Below are 21,654 nucleotides of genomic sequence, written 5' to 3'. Positions count from 1 at the left end.
CTCCCTGCTGGCCTAGTCACCCCCAACTGCCCCCCTGCTGGCCTAGTCGCCTCTCACTGCCCCCCCTGCCAACCTAATTGCCCCCATCTGGGCCCCCTGCCAGCCTGGTTGCCCCAAATTGCCCCCCCTGCTGGCCTGGTCACCCATCACAGCCCCCCCTGCTGGCCTGGTCACCCCATGTAGCCTGCTGTTCAGTCATTTGGTCTTTCCTCCATAACAACCCTGCCAACCTGGTTGCCCCATGCAGCCTGCTTGTTCAGTCATTTGGTTGTCCCTCACTAACCCCCCTGGCGGCCTGGTCGTAGGCAGCCATCTTGTGAGGGCATGAGGGTTAATTTGCATATTACCTCTTTATTATATAGGATATCTTTCTCTATCTATAACCACACTATTGCAGAAATTGACAAATGAGTGAGGTTCCAATATCAATGTTGGTTAATATTTTAATTTTTACAGACAAATAAGACAAAAGCAAAATAACAAAGACATAATATCAGAACTTTCCTCATTTGTCAATAAATGAGTAGATTCTTTGTTGAGTAGAATAATAGTTCTTAAATACTGAGGAACATTTCTATAATTTCTTGTGGTATCCAAAATGTAACAGCTATGGATATAAAATATTTTTGAGTTTTATTGTCTTTTATAACATTTTTCATCACTTTCTTAAGTTTAGAGAATCAACAAAATAATAAAGTGAGTCCAAATTTACAGCATTTGTTAATTTCTGTGGTGTAGGTACTTTCACTGTGGCTAACAAAACCATAATTAGATCCCTCAAGGCATGTATAAATACTAAGGAAATATATTAATTTTATTGTGGAGGAACCCAGCAGATACCATTTTAACCAATTTCAAGATTAACATCATCAGTAATACGACATCAAAATCATAAGCCTCTTGATATGATAGATCACTCCATCATTGTTGTGGTATTTTTGCCAAAAATACATAACCTCAGTCCAATCATGATGAAAAAATAATATAGCTTAGCTTCTTGCATGAAACATAGACCCGATGAAGAAATGGTTCTATTTTAGGCTGAACATATAACTTACTCTTTATTAATGCTGCTGACCACATTCTCATATGAGACCTAGTCTCCCCATGATAACCAGACATCCCATCAGACTTAAAGCATTTAGCATGGATTCTAGCTATTCCTTTTTATTAGGGATATACTTTTAATATCTATTTTTTTACATTAAAAATATCAAATTCTTGAAAAGTAGTTTCTAGATTTTCATTGTTTTGAGACTTTATGCAGTGGTTTGCCTCACTTTTTCCTCCAGACAAATTTCTAATCAATTCATCAAACTGTTCAATCAAACCTGATCTTCAGAAATAGCTGCTGTGCTTTCTTCACAGGACGAGTCATATAATCTTCTATCTTCACAGATGGATGTTAACTGAGAGTTAGTTATCTTATTGCCATTTCATAGAACTTGCATCTAGAAACATTGTGAAACCTTCTAATAATAACAATGAAAACTACTACCAATAGAATGTAAGCTCCACAAGAACAATATATCCCAAGTACTTGGAACAGAGACTGGAACATAGTAGTTGCCCAGTACATATTTATTAGACAAATTACCATTAATAAACCTTACTATGCAATCTTCTGAGCATTTTATAAATATTGTTTTATTTTGACTCTGGCCAGTATGGCTCAGTTGGTTAGAGCATCATCCCAGACACCAAAAGAGTGATTTCCAGTCAATTTCTCTCTCTCTCTCTCTCTCTCTCTCTCTCTCTCTCTCTGTCAATAAATGTTTAAATATATTGTTTTAATTATCATTTAATGATATGTCATTCTTTTCTCTCTCTCTCTCTCTCTCTCTCTCTTTCTCTCAATAAATGTTTAAAAATATTATTTTAATTATCATTTAATGATATGTCATTCTTTATAATGCAAAAGTGCATTATTGTGTTATTTGAAAATATTCAGTTCCTCTATAGAAGAAAAACAAATGGGGGTGTATGAAACTCACATATTAAGTAATAATAATAGCTAAGTAAGTAGGTTTTGGGATATAGGTAGGATTGATAAAATGCATTAAATACAGTACTAATTTAATAACCTCTAAGATGTAATACATACATGATAAAAGAAATGAAACAAATGAGAGTGTTACCTCAAATAGAAAAAGATGGCAAGACCAAATCATGAGCTTGAATCATGCCACTTCTAGAGTGAGAAAAATGTCATCCCTAAAGTAACCTCCTACTGGTGACACCCATCATTGTCTCATTTGGCCCTACATCTGCTCTGACTGAGAAATACAGATAAAACCCACTGCTGTTCACCCTGAGCTACCTGCTGGGCACTCTTGTCTCTGTGTCTCTCTGACAGAGCAAGAATGTGTTGTTGGCCCCAGATACTCACCTTCTGCCATGTTGTCTTGCTCAAACCTCAACTCTGGCCCTCCTACCCACACCATCTCAAAAAAGCTGAGATGAGAGGGAGAGAGAGAGAGAGAGAGAATGGGAACGGCCAGCCCACATGTATTACCTACTCCTCTCTGTCCCCTGGTTTCTGTACCCTTGATTAAAAAAAATAAATGTTCAGGTCATAACTTAATTTGATCTGTAAGCTTATCTGTTGTGTACCTTTGGGATAGCTTACCTGCTAATACACTAGCAGCATGCACATTTCCCAAACAAGGGGCTCAGAGGAGATGTATAGACTGCAGTGAAGTCACTCAGCTCATAGGATGGTCAATATATTGCTCTACTTAGGCCATCATTTTAACTACTGTGCTACACGTATTTTCATGAGATACCTGCCAGGCAATTTTACGGGGGGGGGGGGGGGGGGGGCGGTTGTGGAGGGGGATAGTTGGTATTCAAAATAAAGATAATTAGGGTGTTGCTTGGACCAGGTCTGTGACATGTTTTCCTTTTTTAAAAAAAAAAAAATTACCTTTGCAACCCTACTGGAATTCTTCATAAATAAGTCAAGAAAGCTTTCTTGATACTGACAGATTTATTTTTATTTTTAAAATTTATTGGTTTTCTTTACTTCGCTTTTTTAGTCTCTCAGTTCAACAGCTTAAGAATAACTTAAATTCTATACATTGAAATTGGTCATCTAAACAAATGTATCTGAATATTTGCAGGAAAAAAACACGCACCTTTTAAAAGCATTGCCTTCGCACTAGACTATTACCCCTCCAGATATATGGCAAAATGGTCCCGTTGTTCAAATCTAATGGCAGGCTCGGGACTCTGTGTTTGTGTTTTGAATTGACTATTTCTTCATGATACAGTGATCTAATAACTGCTGCTCGGGTCAGGGACAGATAAAGCACTCAAAATGGAAGCTCGCATTGTAAATCTGTTTACTGTTTCTATACAAATTTCACTGTAATATACTCCCTTTGACAGTGTGCAGGGCCAGTATTTCCTCTGAAAGACACTAGTACTGCAGAAGCCAGTAACGATTTTTCTGGAAATGTTCCCTAGCCTGATTAAAAGAACGGAAAATAATTAAGTTGAGAAATCTGGCTAAATTGAGAGGTTTTATACTTTCATGTGAAATAGACTTTCCTTGGTGTTTGCTGGATTTACATCTGCAGAATGTATAAGTGACTAAAAATAAGTCTTTCGAAATGCAGATGAGATGAAGCAAGAAGTTTCAGACACTCTTACAGAAAGAATTGATTATAGTCATGTTGTAAGATTTTTGAGAAAAAGATAAGTAATGTATTTCCTAAAATGTTAAAAGAAGATATAATTTTAAAAAAATCTTTATATTGCAATAAAATCAAAGGTAATTTCCTAATCAAATTATTCACCTCCAATATGTCTTCTAATCAATGAACAATTTTATATACATCCAACCATAAGTGGCCAACTCTTCCACAGTTTGCATGATGAATCAAACTTTAGTATTATGTATTGAGAAAAAATTCAACCGGTGACACAATATTGTGATACCATTTCTCCACTACTTAAGCATTACATTCATAACTCCATGCATTTCATAGAATATAATGCCAGTCACATTAATTACCATTCTTATGGCATCTATATCACACTATTTTTAAGAAGCACATAATTTGGATGCCTGAGTTCAAGAATAAATAGAAGTAGGAAACAGACTGGAATCTCAGAGGGAAGGCGGGGGAGGGTGTGTGGGTGGGAAGAAAGAGATCAACCAAACAACTTATATGCAGATATGCATAACCTATGGAAGACAACAATAGGTTGGTGAAGGCCTGGGGTGGGGCAGGCTAGAAGAGGTCAGTGGAGAAAAAAAGGGGGCATATATAATACTTTCAACAATAAAGATTAAGAAAAAAATCTTTGGATAACTTGTGCTTATCATATTGCCCTAACAGAAACTCAGTTTAACTTAAACCAATGTTTTTCAATTCAATCATATCTAACAATGCCTTTTTTGTAATAAATATTTTGTAAAGCCCTCTTGCCTATGCTAAAATAACATCTATAAATAGCACAACTCAATCACATACAGGAAGCAGAAGGTATCAGTGCCCCACCCCTATCTTCCCAGAACTCATCACTCCTGTACATGCCCTCACCCCACTGCCCAGCATCCTCCCACAAACTCCCTGATGAGACTCTGCGAAGGGCTTTCTCTCAGCCTGGCCAAGGAGCGGACAAGAAATGCTGGGAAGTTAAGGCTCTAATCCTCTGCCAACCACATGTAGAAGTTTAAGATGATAGCTCAGCTTTCCCTGCCCCTTAGATGGGACAATTCCTCAGCACGTTCTGCAAGGTTGCCCAGAGCTGCCCAGCAGGACTGAGCCGCAGCCGTCCACAGTGGTAACTTGCTTAATGCTGTGACTCTTCACTGCCTTCCCTTCCCTTTCTCATGTCCCACTGCTTGGCCAGTGCTTCCTAGCCTAGTCTTCTAAATAAAGTACATGTATACAAAACCTTGTCTCAGGGTCTGCTTCCAGGGGAACCCGAATCAGAACAATACATCAATTTAAAAAAAGCATCCTGGCCGAAACCGGTTTGGCTCAGGAGCTTTCCCTGCCCCTTAGATGGGACAATTCCTCAGCATGTTCTGCAAGGTCTCCCAGAGCTGCCCAGCAGGCCTGAGCCGCAGCTGTCCAAAGTGGTAACTTGCTTAATGCTGTGACTCTCTGCTGCCTTCCCTTCCCTTTCTCATGCCCCACTGGTTGGCCAGTGCTTCCTAGCCTAGTCTTCTAAATAAAGTACATGTATACAAAACCTTGTCTCAGGGTCTGCTTCCAGGGGAACCCGAATCAGAACAATACATCAATTAAAAAAAGCATCCTGTTCAGCATGGCTTAGCGGTTGAGAGTTGACCTCTGAACCAGGAGCTCACAGTTTGATTCTCGGTCAAGGACACATGGCAATCAGGGCACCTGGCTGAGTTGCAGGCTCACTCCCTGGTAGGGGGCGTGAAGGAGGCAACTGATTAATTATTCTCTCTCATCATTGATATTTCTATCTCTCTCTCCCTCTCCCTTCCTCTCTGGAGTCAATAAAAATACATTTTAAAAAATTAATATAATGAAAGCCATAAATGTAATATAAAAGGAAAGTGACATAGTAAAATTCTGTTTCAACATGTGAAGACTTAGGCATGACTACATGTTGCTTATGTGTAGAATTAATCTGCACATAATGCGGTAGTTAAATAGTTGCTTCCCTACATGGAATCACCATGAAGAGAACATCGGCCGATACAGACCCAAACAGGTGTGATGTATTCCCAACTACCACAGGTGGCATGGCCATCAGTGGCATGATTTTCTCAGCACACCTGGTAAAATTTTGAGCTAAGCCTAAGCTTCCCTTCATTTTCATGGTAGTTCAGTAATACATGAAGAGCAAGAGGATATTTTATATACCCCATTGCTCATAAATAAGTTTTTACTTATATGACCATCCAGAAAAACATTAAAATATTTTGTGGAATGAAAGATAGTTTTTCCATGTACTCCTGGTCAGCCCTCAACATGCAGCATCCTTGGCCCTGCCCACAACATGCTAGTGGCACAGCAGAGGAAAGGAAAAGGGAGAAGCTCAGTATCTGCAGCCGCTGGATTTAGACTTCCCTTCGTCTAAATCCCACCTTCACTTTTTGTTAGAGGTAAGACCTTAGGTAATTTATTTTTAGTCGTTCTGGCTCATATCCCTCATCTGTAAAGTGAAAGAAACCACATTCTCTAACTCAGGATTTGTTCTGAGATTCAATGAGTAAAACACAGTGCCTGGCATAAACTGAGGGTTCAAAAATATTAGCTATTCTCATTACTATGTTTCATGACTAAATGGTCTCCCTAACTCAAATCATCTCTCTGATGTGGTCACTGGGAGACATAAGTTGTGCAGTATATACAAATCTGGGTTTGAGTATATAATTTTAAGCTTCCCAGGCACAATCTGTGAGTTTGCCATCATTCCATGCTTTTCCTCCTCCTCTTCCCTAATGTCTATTCTTGGTCACTTGCCATTCCAGTAATAATAACCTGATGGGTATATTATTACAGATTTTGTACCTTGATGCCCAATTAGGAGACCTTATGAAAGGTGAGTTTAGGGAATAAAGAGAAAGGAAAAGTCTTGATTTAGCATCACCCACTCCCCTCTGGCTAAATCAGAGAAACAGAGGCAGCCAGCTAGAGGATCTGAGTAACAAATGAGATCATGCATAGGGATGCACTGCTGTAAACTGTACAGTGAAGCACAAGTAGTAAAGTGCCTTTGTTCTTGTTACTTATTAATAGTATCATTAACCACACAGCTGTTAGAATCCTGGCTAGAAAAGACACAGAGACGTAGCACCATCCTTTATAAATGAGATAGCTGAGAACCAAGACTAGAAGTTGCCAAAAAGAAATGGGAAAAGAGCAAGCAGACCCTCCACAGAAGAGGGTATTTGAGATGAAGAACTGGCTGGGAAATGGTGATATCAAGTTAGGCAGAGGAACGGAGGTGACAAATTAAAAGGTCAGGTTTTTTTTTAAGGCTACAGAAGCCTTCGAGGAAAGGACTGCATTGATTGATGTGGCCTGTAATGGAAACTCAGATAATGAAATAAAACCAGCATTTAAGAATTTCAGGCTGAGAACTCATTGCCATGGCAACCTTCTCAGAAGGGAACTTGTATAAGAAAATAAGATTCACTTGACTACTCCTTACAATGAAAATCTACACTACAGTGAAACAATTAAGTGCAGAATTTCAGAGTTGCCTATTGCCAAAATGCCTAGAGGTAGCACTGAATATGTATGTCTATCGTCTCTTCCATTGGAAGATATTATTTCTTAAAATCTATGACTCATGGAGGATGTATCACCCAACTTTGAGGGATCTCTTGACACTGGGTGTCTCCTACCAGTGAACATTTACAATCTTTTCCTCTCTATAAATCATCTAGCACAACACTCATATGACAATCACAGTGGTACACACCATTTAAACAAATGCTCAACTTTTAATCTGTCCATAATCACATAAAACTACCAAATTCATATGTCAATTATTAGTTATACTTTATGGAAAATCATTTTAATCTAAATAATATCTGGTTTCTATTCAGCTTATGATCATTTTAGTAAAAACATCTATTTTATTACATGTTCTTCCTCAAAGAATGTTAAACTGAGGACACTATATTTTCTCAATTAAAAAGAGTTTTCTGAAATATCTAACAATGACCAATATGAACCCATGCCTTTTAACTAATACTGAGAAAATAAATCACTGTGATCTTTTTTGAATGACATGGATTCAGTTCCTAAAATTGAACCTGGTAGTAGAAGAATTTTCCATTGAGAAATGCTTTATCATATTGTAAAAAGAGAGAGAAATAGAGGCTAAGAATAACTTACAAATATCATTATAAAATATTTATATGCTAACTTATACAAAAAGAATACAGACATCATCTATATATATAAAAGGTTAAGCAACTGGCCTACCAGCAGGTAGGTATGACATGCACTGACCACCAGGGGGCAGATGCTCAACTCAGGAGCTGCCAAGCGACAGCAACTTTGCAGAGTGCCTTCTTGCACTCCAGGACCTCTCAGGGGATGTTGGACTGCCGGTTTTGGCCCGATCCCCAAAGGCCAGGCCAAGGGACCCCACCTTCCAGAGGGACCCCACTCATTCCGCAGATGCCCTTTGAGCCCCAGGGCTGCCCCAGGTACAGCCAGCCAGGGACGGACTGTGGGAGGTAGGCTCCAGGGCGTGTCCGACCCATCTTGCCCAGTCCCACCCCGCTGGCCACCTTCTAATTAATTTCCTTTCAATGTGCACAATGCATGCATCAGGCCTCTGGTGATATATAAGATAATATCTATGCCATCCTATACATCAGCATCAAGTTATAATGGGTAAATGGGTACACTATTGCTATTTCCATTTACCAGCCCTTGTTCAATTGGAATTTTCCTTCTTTACCTTCAATGTGCACCTTATCCCTATGTTTTCACCAATATTTTCACCAATATGAATAATTTCCATTTGTCTGTTTTAGGTAATATACATGCAAGTGGATATTTTGCATATGGATCATCCTCCACCAATTCCATAAGAACCATTTAATTTTCTCAGGACACAATATTGTCCTAGATGTCAAAATAATTTAGTTACTTTTTTTATTATCCTGATTATTCATTCGTCAAGTCACATGCATGCATTGGAATACTGTGGTTCTAAGACCTGTATCTATTTTTTTTTTGACATCTATCTTTCTTTCCTAAGGTTTTACCGAGAAAATTGGCACTCTCCTGACTTTTCTTTCAACTGTTTTTTTCTTATTCTCATTTCCAGTTTATTCTATTTATAATTATCCCCTCATGGTGCCTTATATTTTTGCCTATACTGGAATCAACATTCTCAAGGTTGTCAAGAATGCATATAAGAGTAGATTTGCATATATTTGAATTTCTCCAAGGGGAACTCATGGTAGAGAAAAATATCTGAATAATATTGGAAGTAAATTGTAAGGAATAAGATATTTGCACAAACTAGGTCTAGGAAGCATGGACTATTGTCAGATTTTTCACTTGAAATTATGGTAAGATTGGAATGAGAATCATGATTAAAATCCTAAATTTAAACATCCTTTTGTATTAATAAAGCTGTGCTAATTAATAATTCATAGAAGAGGCATGCCACTCTAAAATAAACCATTAAATATATTACAGAATTTCTATTCTTTTAACATTTAAAACAAACATGTGGTGTACATTTTTAAAAGCCACCAAAAACAATGAATAGAAAAAGTCATGTAAGGACATTTTCTGTCCTAAATTATTAAAAGGAATATTATGTTTTTCATAGGGAAAATTTATCCACACATGTCACATGCAGCAAACAAATAACTACCTTATTTCTAGATAGTTATGTATGGCTATCACTTCCCTCTTCTCCATTTAAAAAAGTATCTCCTTTTAGAAAAAGTAGGAGGTAAATGAAATTTATTTGTTTCCCACTTTGTTTCCTGTTTCTCCTAACTTCCCTTCAGAGTCCCTTTCCAGTCTCTTCCCCTAGCAGGCTGACGCTTGGTCCTTTTATCATCCTCTAATTTATCCTGCCAAAGTGAGGAGTAATTTGATAAATTCCTTCATATTAAGGTATTAGAAAATTAATTATCTTCTAATCTCATGAGTATTTGCATTTTAAAGGGAAACTGCAGAGAAAGAAAAATGTCTGACCATCTTAAATTACACATCAGTTATGGAATTTCAGGCATGTGTGGGAAGATATTTAAAAGTGATGAGAGAACAAGAGAATACTCTTAAATCATAAAATGAACAAGATGATTGTCTCTATATTTATTTGTCAGGATGGTCAGGAGATGGAGACAAATCCTACATTTGAGGATCACCATTATATTCTCTGGAAGATACCTAAAAAATAGCTTGGTGCACAGTGGGTGTTACTATTTATTAAATAAATGCATGGTCATATTATTTGTTTTACCTCCAATATAAACTTGAAGAATATATTCCTTTGATGAAATTAGAGTAAAGCAATTATCTCTGACCCCTCTACTGTGATCCCACATCCTTTGGTTTAACTTTGGCAGAAAACTGGTGCCTACCAAATATTTCATTAATTCATGGACATTACTCTGACCAGCTTGTAGTAAGCAGGGCTATGTGACTAGTTCTGGTCTCTAAAATGAGAACAGAAATGATGTACATCACTTCTGAGCTAAGACAGTAAAAAAGTTCATTTGTGATTTTGTAAAGTCTCTGTACTATGACTGAAGAGGTTGTCAGTTCCAGATAGTACAGCTATGAGAGCATGGAAAGTCCACAAGCCAGGGTCTCTGAATGTAGGTCACCAAGCCTTTGAGGTTATTTGTAGTTGCAGCACAGACCAATAGATTAATATGTTCCCATTATGGCATTCACCATATTGGTTCATAGCTAATTTGTTATATATCTGCTACCCCCTCTTAACTGGTTACTCCTTATTCATTTTTGTAGCTTTGTTCTAAAACAAAATGTAGTTGGAGAAACAATAATAATTTTAGGGTATTTTTTTGGAAAAGTTAAAAATTAGATCACAATTTTAAGGTAGTTACATGGTGTTACAAGATTAGTATAATTCAATTCAATTTGATTTGATTCAATTCAATTCATCTACTGAGCAATAAAAGTGTGATATGCTTTGTGCTGTCAATAGACATTAGTTGGTGATGTTATTAATGAATACAAATAAGATTCTATTAATAGTCTTTAACAATATTAATAATAATTTAACTGCCTAAATAAGTATCTTATGAGATAATAGAAAGTAGATATTGGTCTCTATTCCTGGTTCAGGCACAGAGTCCTAAAATTCTTATAAATTCCTAAATGCTAAGAGCAACAGGATCATGTTTTGTTTTAATAAAGCAACTCTGGGGAGAGAAGGGAGAGGGCTCTGCATGGGCACTGGTTACCAGAAAGATCAAGTCGTGATTAGAAATTTGGAGTTTTCAGCCTCACTAATCCTCCGGAGAGGTGAGGGGATAACAATGGAATTAATGGCCGACCATGCCTGCATGAGGAAGTCTTCATGAAATCCCAGTAGTACAGTGTTTGAAGCTCTTCCAGGTTGGCAAATACCAACACTGGGAATGTGACACACCTCAACGCAGTGGGGACAGAAGGCCCTGTGCCCAGAACCTTCTCAGACCTCACCTCACTTCACGTAACTCTTCATCTGCCTCCTTTATCATATCTTTTAATAAACTGGCAAATGTAAAAAGTGTTTCCCTGAGTCCTGTGAGCCACTCCAGGAAATTCATTGAACCTAAGAAAGGGGTCACGGAAACTTCCCATCTAGAGCCCTTTGATCAGAGGCACAGGTGAAGCGCACACGGGTGTGTGTGTGTGTGTGTGTGTGTGTGTGTGTGTGTGCAATCTTGTGGGAATGAGCCCCTAACCTTTGAGAGCTGGCTCTATCTCCAGGTAGACAGTGTCAGAATTGAGTTAAATTATAGAAAACCCAGCTGGTGTTGCAGAGAATTGCTTGGTGTGGGTTAAAACCTCCACACATTTGTTGACTAGAAGTGAAGTGTTTTGTGTGTGTAGTAAAGGAAATTCACAGGAAAGAAAGACAAAGTAAGGGAGAATGAGGTTTTCTATACACTGGAGGAGGAAGATATTGAATTTTCCTTTACAACTAGACTAACTGAATGCTTTATAATAACATAGTTCTGGTTTAAAAGCATCAACGAATGATATGATTAACGTCTAGATGTCTGGTTTTCAAAACAGATATCAAAGGAAGAATGATACCAATCTCCTAAATTTGCCAAATCATAAAAATGTGAAAACTATCTAATACTTGAAGTGATATTGACAAATACTTTTATAGAGAATTACATTTTTTTAATTATCTTATATTCATTATCTCCACTGCTCCCCATAATAGTTCATGAGTTAGTTCTGAGATTACAGAAGTAAATTACAGATTATTTGTATGTGCAAACCAAGGCTACAATATATTGACATGACTTGTCCATGGTTACACAGTGATAATTGGTAGAGCAAACACTAAGCTACTCTGGGTTTATGAGAAATTTATTTGACATGTATATAAATGAGCTCAAGTTAAGTTTTTCTTCCATTTTCACAAGCAGGCTTTTTATATCAACCATCTCTCCCCATCTAGTGTGATCAATCTACAGAGTACAAGCCTATACTATAGAACACTTATTCAGTCAATCACATTTCTAAGAATTTTCTAGTAATCCCCAAATAAGGAGGACATGATGACATTAGCATTATGTTTGCAATGTTGCTCAAGAACACAGCATTCCATGTAAAGTAGAAAGCCAGTTTCCTCCTTCAAGGAAAAAAAAAGAAGGAAGGGATGGAGTAGAAGAAAGGAAAGGGAAAGAAAGAAAGAAAGAAAGAAAGAAAGAAAGAAGGAAAGAAAGAAAGAAAGAAAGAGGATTTTTTCTTTTTATGAATAAGATTCAAGACATTCAATGGCAACTACAGTCAATCATGCCATAACATGGAGATGAATTTAGCTGAACATTTACTTCACATTTTGCAGATATTTTCCATCTCCATTTTTACTTATTAATATTGGAATAATTTCAGTTTAGTACCACCTGCTAATTTTATCCTAGTAACATGTATAGCCTCAAAATCATCACCAAAGGTGTTAAGGTAGACCTACAAATCCCAAAATGATTAGAGTATTGCTTAAGTCCATCTGCAGGCCATGATAAAAGTTAGTTTAACTTCATAATTCACCATCTTCTTAAGTAATGGTAGCAAGTAGTGCAATAGTAGATGTGATTATTTTACAATCATCTTAGTTTGGAATGTTTCTTTTTCCTATTAAAAGAATAGGTACTATTTTTACACTGTTTCTAATAGTCTAGACTCTTCTTATTTATATACACACTAGAGGCCCGGTGCATGGATTCGTGCACTGGTGGGGGGTGTGGCCTGCAGGGATCAGCCCACTGTGGGAGTGCCACTCATCCCAGTCAGCTGAGCGGCTGTGAACTCGCCCACTGAGCAGCTGTTCTGCTGCAGGAGCGCCGCTCATGTAGGTCAACCAAGTGGCACTCCCACTGTGGGAGTACACTCACCACCAGGGGGCAGCTCCTGCATTGAGTGCCTCCCCCCTGGTGGTCAGTGTGCGTCATAGCGACTGGTCGACCGGTCATTGTGGTTGTTCCGCCATTCTGTTGCTGGGCTCATCTATCTATCTATCTATCTATCTATCTATCTATCTATCTATCTATCTATCTTGGCAGATCACCTCTGCATTTATAAGTTTGATTTATTTTATTCAACATCCTGTTTATTTTTATAGAGGAAGGTTTTCGGTTAATCTAGTGTGCTAGTCTATTGACATTCTTTACCAGAATCCATCATATTTTAATTTTTCCAGTTGCCTGTGTAGATTTTGGTTGCCAATGTTAACAACACAAATAGGGGATTTTAACTCTTATAACTGATAAGTACAAGAAAAGCAAAAGGGGGATTTATTAACTCTATTAACAGAAAAGTACAAGAAAAGCAAAAGGGGGTGTGTGTTATTACTCTTGTAACTGATAAGTGCAGGCTTTCTGGCTTCAGACATGGATAGATTTGAAGCAGTGTCACTAGGGGTCTAACTCTCTTTCTGCCTTAACCCTACTTTCCTCAGTGTTGGATTTGATTTTCAGATTTTATTTCCCATTTGACTGAGGAAAGTGATTGCTACTATTTCTAGGGTTTTGGTATTTTTATAGCTTATGGTCTATCTTGTCTAACTTAGCATTTTAACATCAAATCCTAGGAAGACTTTTTATGACATAGTTGGGGCACTTTGCCATTTCTGAACTGGTTACTGTGGCCAGTAGGCTTGTGTTTTCCAATTAGCCAAAGTGGTCATGTGCCTAACTCTGGGACATAAGGGAGTGTTCGCTGTGATAGGCAGCCCTCCTAGGTCCTCATGAGGAGTGGGAGGTTTGGTTCCTCAAAGGAAAAACCAGATCAAGTTCCCAATAAAAAAGAAATGCTAGGAAGGTAAATATCACATATGTGCACAGCACATTCCTTATATTTGCAGCCAGCCAGCCAGTGACTCTCTCAGTGTCTATTTCTGACTTCTTCTTTCCCTGTCTGTCTTCCAACCCCTAATCATATTTCCACCTGGATGCATCATTTTTACTCCCAATATGCTGTATAGAGAAGGAGTCAGGATGCTGTCTTCCCATGAATAGTACTCAGTAACAAACCAATTGCATTTTAGTTGGGCAATGCCCCTACCCACCCTTCAAATCCCTTCCACCATGCATTTCTGTTTCCCTTTTTGTTTGTTGGATTGTTCTGCTGCTCCTTCTCCTCACCCCACCACCCTTGGATCATAATGTAAAATTCTTTTACCATGTCAAGAAATTATTAAAAATAGAGGTACTTTGAAAAAAAAAATACAGGTACTTCTCCAAACACTGGCCAGGGGGCGGGCAGGGAAGAGGCAACTGCTGGCGGCCGTCTCTTCCGTGCCCCTCCCGGCTTCTCCGATCAACGATCACTGGCCAGGGGCTTCTCCCCCAGGGCCGCCTTTGCCCTGCCACCCGGCTCTTGCCTGCCGCCTGGGTTTCTGATCACCGTCAGCAGCAGGCAGCTTCTTCCGTCCTTCCCCTTTGCCTCCCATCATTGTGCGTACCTATGCAAATTAATCGCCATCTTTGTTGGCAGTTAACCGCCATCTATGTTGGCAGTTAATTTGCATATCACCCTGATTAGCCAATGGGAAGTGTAGCGAAGGTATGGTCAATTACCATGTTTGTCTATTATTAGATAGGATAGATTAGAGATGTCATTGAATTCACTAGTAATTTCTCTTCAGGTCTCAAGGTCCATATTTTCCAAGTTGAAATGTCTATACATAACCATTTTGTGAACACTTCAGCCCCTTGTCTTTTTAAATCAATAATATTGAGAACATTTTAATTACCCCCGAATGTGCACACCTATTTAGAATTTCCTTATTTTCCTATGGAGAAAAAAATTAGCCAACTGGTTTAGTAGTTTGCTTTGTTCCAGTCTCTGAACCTGAGTTTTCTCCTCTAAGACAGAATGGTCTTATTGACTCACTTACAAAGACCTTTTTTTTAAAAAAAATCAAAGAATGAAAGAAAATATCCAGCTCTATTAATAATTATGCAAAGATTTTAAAGGCTATATAACTGGCTTGTAAAAAGTATTTTTATGTTAAGCAGACTCACTAACATACATTGAAAAAGTGACTTTATAATGATAATCATGCATAAAAAATACAGTGATGATCAAGTTATCTAAGTGTGTCTGACTCTCAATGCTTCTTCATGCAAATAGTAAAGCCACCACTTTTGTGAACTCCAGGGCAATGCCAATCCATTCAACCTTCTAAGAAGTCAATTGTTTAACTGCCCCACAATTTCAAGACTAATTCTCTGTGAAAAGACTCAAGGGATTCGGCCCACATTAACTCACTCTTGTGTGTTTACACTTTCATTTTTCTCATAGTTTTATTTTTCTGGTGTAATTGACATGTAATAAACGTAGTACATGCTTTAAAAGAAAAGCAGGTGAATAAATACCTCTAAATCCAACTAGAGAAAACTGCCTTTCATCTCAGCCTACTGGTAAAGAAATAGATTAGATCCACATTTTCTGAACTCTCTCTGTCTAAATTGATAAAACTTAGAAGGAATGTGGCATACCCAACCACAGAATATTAGTTCAGGAAAAGGAAAATAAATCTAAAAGAATAACAACCGTCAAGTAAAAACATACATGCACTCTTCAAAAGATAATAGCAAAATCAGAGAAAATAGATGATATGGTTCCAGTTCTGGGATTCTAAATTGTTCATGATGTTTTAAATCCCCAAACATCATGAACAATTTAGCAAATATTTAGGGCATCAGAAAAGTGAAGCCATGATAACCAACAGAAGACATCACTAAGATTCTTAAACTCAGTTTTCAGAATTTTGGAAATGATTTTCTACCTTCATTTTGGACAAGACTGATTTCCAAAATATAAAGGCTGAAAAAGAATAAGAAACAAGGAACACAAAAGTACTTACAACTGATCGGACATTATTTTCTTTCACCAGCTTCAGAGATGATTTATAGCAATTTGCAAGGTCTTCCTTGTGGGAACCATTAATATGGCCTCTTGCTATTGGCCCTACGGTATGGATGACATCTGCAAATGCAAAAGGAAGACAAAACAGGGTAAGCAAGGTATTTTTCACTTTTCACTTAAATGGTGCTTTACTTATTCTGGGTATTTGTGTTGGAGCCTGGAGACAAGCAAGCTAGGAAATACTGATGATGTAAATGTAAAAGATTTTAGGTAGCACAACCTCTTAAAGTAGGTAATTTCCCAGGAAGATATTGTGAAAAGAAATCCCCTACCAATAAATTATTCCATCATTATTGGTCAGATCCAAGTGAGACGAATTATAATATAAGATGTGAATTATTGGCACCATGGAACAAGATAAAACCTTGGTGGGAAATAAACTAAGAAATAATTGCCTGAAAAATGAGCATTTTGAATTGACCTGGAAAGAACCAATGCTACACATCACTTTACTTGTAAATAAAATAATAGAGGCAGGCATTGTACACAATAAAGAAAGGCAAGTTTTGGAAAATATGCCAAGATAATTTATGATCATCAGTAATAGCCCTAAAAGGAGTAATTTGAAAACATCCCTACCAATTATAGAATGCAACCTACCAATTCTCATGTACATGAGATTTCCTAGGGATAAAATAGTACCTAGTTTCTATTTTTTTACTATACAGGATAGGGCAAACATAGGTTTACAGTTGTTTGTAAGAAAAATAATACAAAAAATAATAAATAATAATATAAAAACTCTGTGTTTTGCATATGCCCAACTGTAAACCTACTATGGATACACCCTGTATTAAAACTTTCAAAAAGCAATCTATAATTTTCAACCTCTATCTATATTTAAAAACATGAAATCTGATTTTTCTTTTTTGCATATAAAGACAGCCATTTTGGTATTCTTTTAACATCTACACATACATAAACGTATAACATTAGAATCATAATGAAAAAGTACTGTCCTAACATTTAGTCCATAAAGATTATTTAAAAAAAACACACACAAAATTTAATCTAAATTATTTGAAAATGCCTTAAAACTCTTGCTTCCCAGTCTTATCAGTTAATCTGGATTAAGAGTCCATTTTATTGCTGTAACACCTAGTTAACTTTGATAAAAATAAAAATTCAGTCTATTAGCTTTGGAGTAGTAAAATGAAATGAAATTATTTTCTTTGACTAATCATACCACTGCTTAATTAAAAAAACAAAAATGAGAATAAGAACACATTACAAAAAATGAGTAAGTGGAATAGTTTTAAATTTCACATGAAATTTAAATAGTAGAAACTAAATCACGAAGGGCAAGATCTTTGTTGATTGAATGCTAAATGTCAAGAGTAACATTTGATGTTTGAGAAAATCCCCAAAATGTTGATTATAACTTTTAACTCTGAAATAGTATTTATACCCTAATCAGATAATATTAAAAGTGACATCTTGCAATTAGAATAAGCAGAAACGTCACCAGTGAGTTCATGCAGATGTTATTTCACAGGCAAACCTGGGTTTAAAGTGAGAACCGCTACAATACAAGGAAAAGATAAAGAGAGACTAGGTTGTATTTATCAGAAAAAATAAACACAAACAAAAAACACCAAAGAAACAAAAGAAAGCACACAGTGGTGTTTTGTTTTTTTTTTGTAATAATAATAACAAGAGTTGCATATAGAAACAATACAAATCCTATATATAGTACATTTTTATATGAATATTAGAGGCCCGGTGCATGAAATTTGTGCACGAGTGGGGTCCTTAGGCCTGGCCAGCAATCAGGGCCAATCAGGTTCCCTGCCTCCTCGCCTCCCCCCATCCTCCTTCCCTCGCTGCCCATGTCTGCCACCACCCACTCCTGGTTCCCCAGCCCAGTCCGGGGGCTGGCCCCGATCAGGTGATTGGGACCTGCTGGCAGGGGGAGGGACCAGGAGGTTGGCCAGCAGTCCCCAATGGGGTGATTGGGGCCTGCTGGCAGGGGGGAGGGGCCAACTGCCACTGCAGAGGGCGGGTGGTGGGCCAATCAGGGACTGCTGGCTAGGGAGAGGTGCAGGAGGAAGAACCTGGGAGGTTGGCCACCAGCCCCAAGGAGGGAGCCAGCCTTCAGCCCCCCTGGGAATGGGGTCACATCTACCGCCACCCACCCCTGTTTCCCTGTCCCAGCCCAGGGGTCGGCCCTGATCAGGCAATCGGGGCCTACTGGCTGGGGAAAGGGGCCAGAAGGTTGTCTGGCAGGCCCCATCAACGATTAGGGCTTGCAGGCTGGGGGTAGCTCCTGCATTGAGCATGTGCCCCCTGGTGGTCAGTGCATGTCATAGCAACCGGGTGTTCCAGTCGTTCCATTGTAATGGTTGCTTAGGCTTTTATATATATAGATTTTACTTTAGATTCTATTTTTAAATGAACACTATACTACATGAAGAAGAAAGATTGTACTTAGCTTTACTTTATTTTTCCTTTTGTGACTACTTGCTCTTTGTGTCCACCTATCATAATTCTACAGAGCAGCATTTCCCAAAGGAGGTTCAGTAAGATATGGGTGCAAAGGCCAATTGAATTTGAAATCACTGGATGAAATTAAGTCACCCTTAGGCAGAGCCTCTCTGGGCATTTAGTAAGCTTATAGCACATTGTCAGTCTCCACATGGGGATGCAGAATACTCTGTTCTTCAAATAAACTTGATTACTAAAACCCATGTTTTGCAGAGCACTTCATGGAATTAGATTTCCACAAATAAGCTTTGAAAAATGTTCCAGAGAAATTTTGGCATCCTAATTGCATTGTTATAGGTGAAAGCCATGTTTTTTTTTTTCAGTCTTTAACCATTGCCGTTGTACATCAAACACTTAGTACATAAGAAACAACAGTGTATTACCTTGGCTTCCTTATTTCTGAATGGAGGAGATTAAGGATAAATGCCTCTTATCTGGGGTCATAAATATGTGTCTACTTGAGCCAAGTAAAACAGGGCTTAGGGGCATGAATGGGGAGAAAAGACAGATTTCAAAAGATTAGGAAATAGTAACATCATAACCCTTTTCCTTGCTTTATTTCCTTAGCCACCATTGTCCACATAATGGAAATGAAATTTATGAAAAACTACTCCTTTCATTTCTTTAGATCACCATTTAATTTAAAAGTCTGAGAAGACATAGCCAATAAATGAGCTTCCTCAACATCAAAATATAATCTCTATATTTTCTGCTCTATGTTAAATTTACAACATCCAGGATTAAGTAAGTGTTAACCAACACAATGATGTCTCAGATCCACAAAGCTGGAGGTGAATCAGTGTGAGGTTTAGAAGGACATTTTCTTCATCATTTTAATTGTTCCTAGTACTTGTGAGCAACTCTTCCACACTGAGGAGCTGCTTTATTTTCTGCTATAAAATTCAGCCAGGAGTCCTGCCTGCTTTTTTTTTAAAAAAAATATTTTATTAATTTCAGAGAGGAAAGGAGAAGGAGAGAGAGGTAGAAAGAAACATCAGTGATGAGAAAGAATCATTGATTGGCTGCCTCTACATGCCCCCCCACTGGGGATCAAGCCTGAAACCTGGGTATGAGCCCTGACTGGAAGTTGAACAGTGACCTCCTGGTTCATAAGTTGACACCCAACCACAGCCACACCACCCAGGCTGAGTCCTGCCTTCTAATTCCAGCTCCAAGTCCGGCTCATCCAATGGCCCAGATGAAGGCATTATTGTTTTGGTCCCTGCCTTGATTTTCTTATCTGCAGAAAAATCAGCTGCTTAGGTGATGGCCAGAGTCTCTCCTGTGCTATGTTTCATCATTGATATTTGACCTTGTAATGGAGACAGATGGACAGATGGAGTGCACAGTGATGTCTGGGCTGTTGACTGAAACCTTAAATATAGTTAAGTAGCCGGTGAGCTTTGTGAATATAAGGATCCATTTTTAATACCAGAGATATTATAGACCACTCTTTCCCACCAATAGTTTCAAAGTCCATTGACTGAGAACAAGTTAGAGACAAACAGCTATTATCACTTGAATGATGCTTTGTTTTAATTTATGTCTTAGTGTTAACCACAACAGCATTTTCACATACATTTGTAGATCTCATGGTGTAAATATAATAATGTAAACATAAGTGTTTAATTTGATGTCTGGTGCATGCAGAGGCTTAAGAAATAGTAATTATCACCAGCAACAGTAGCAGTATCACAGTATCATCTAAGCAGTGGTTCTCAACCTGTGGGTCGCAACCCCTGAAAATACATCCTGCATATCAGGATGTATTTACATTATGATTAATAATAGTAGCAAAATTACAGTTATTAAGTAGCAACGAAAATAATTTTATGGTTGGGGATCACCACAACATGAGGAGCTGTATTAAAGGGTTGCAGCGTTAGGGAGGTTGAGAACCACTGAATTATTAAGGCATCTTGAAGACACAGGCAGGAATGACAGAGGAGACTTTTCAATGTTTACTTGTTATATTTTTGTTATCATCTCTGTTCTAGTGTGGACAGAACACTGGACTGTAAGACCTAAGACCTAATTATAAGTCAGAAGTCCCAGATCTGTTCCTAACTAGCTGTGTGATCTTAGGCAAATCGCTCTCCTATTTGCACTTCCATCTTCAAAGCTAAAAGAAGGAATTGAATGAGGGCCTCTAAGATACTTTGCTGCTTTTAAATGCAATTCTTCTTCTGCATGCATTTCAAGAATCGACATATATATTTTAAATAGTATAGTTTATTGTTTTTGAGATAAATAAGTATCAGTCATGGTTCAAGTTTCTCAAACATGCTTATCAATGAAGTGCAAATTGGTCCCATCCCAGAGATAGCATTTTAACCATTTCCATCAAAAGTATAAATAGAGACCTGGCTGTTTTGTCTCAGTGGATAGAGCGTCGGCCTGTGGACTGAAGGGCCCCGGGTTCGATTCTGGTCAAGAGCATATGCCCGGTTTGCGGGCTCGATCCCCAATGGGGGGGGAGGTGCACAAGGCAGCCAATCAATGATTCTCTCTCATCATTGATGTTTCTATCTCTCTCTTTCTCCCTCTCCCTTCCTCTCTGAAACCAATAAAAATACATATATTTTAAAAAGTACAAATATAGACTCCAATAGCTCTATTTCTAAGAGTACCCTGTAGACCAAAATGAAGATTATATGGTTTATTCAAACATGTTTCTGGATCTCATATAACATATACCTACGATGAGTAAAGATTGTTAATGTGTTTTTCAAATGTAATCTTATTTATATATATAAAAGCCTAAGCAACCGTCCAACTGTCTGGCCATCCGACCGGGAACAATGACGTGCACTGATGGGCAGACACTCTGACTGGTAGCTATGATGCACACTGACCACCAAGGGGCAGACGCTCAACACAGGAGCTGCCGAGCTGCAGTGACTTGGCAGCTGCCATTCTCAGGGGACACACCCAGAACCACAGAGGAGTGAGCCTGATTCCAGGGTGCATCACCCAAGAACCACCCTCTCGCAATCCAGAACCCCTCAGGGGATGTTGGAGAGCTAGTTTTAGCCTGATCCCCACAGGCCAGGTGGAGGGACCCCAC

The 21,654-nt window shown here is 38.2% G+C and overlaps 1 protein-coding gene across 3 annotated transcripts in view; it reads right to left on the bottom strand.

The window, feature by feature from the left end:
- The window catches only part of MACROD2 (MACRO domain containing 2), a 1,947,520-nt gene that overhangs the window by 796,693 nt on the left and 1,129,173 nt on the right, over positions 1-21,654 (bottom strand). For all 3 annotated transcript variants that reach the window (XM_014535040.1, XM_014535041.1, XM_014535042.1), the window contains exon 6: positions 16,042-16,163. In XM_014535040.1, the coding sequence (XP_014390526.1) occupies positions 16,042-16,163 (122 nt within the window). The remainder of the gene's footprint in view (positions 1-16,041; positions 16,164-21,654) is intronic.

The sequence above is a fragment of the Myotis brandtii genome, unplaced genomic scaffold (genome assembly GCF_000412655.1).
Source record: "Myotis brandtii unplaced genomic scaffold, ASM41265v1 scaffold137, whole genome shotgun sequence".
Classification (NCBI taxonomy): Eukaryota; Metazoa; Chordata; class Mammalia; order Chiroptera; family Vespertilionidae; genus Myotis; species Myotis brandtii.
Note: the sequence above shows the minus strand (reverse complement) of the source record. Positions and strands in the feature narration are given on the sequence as shown.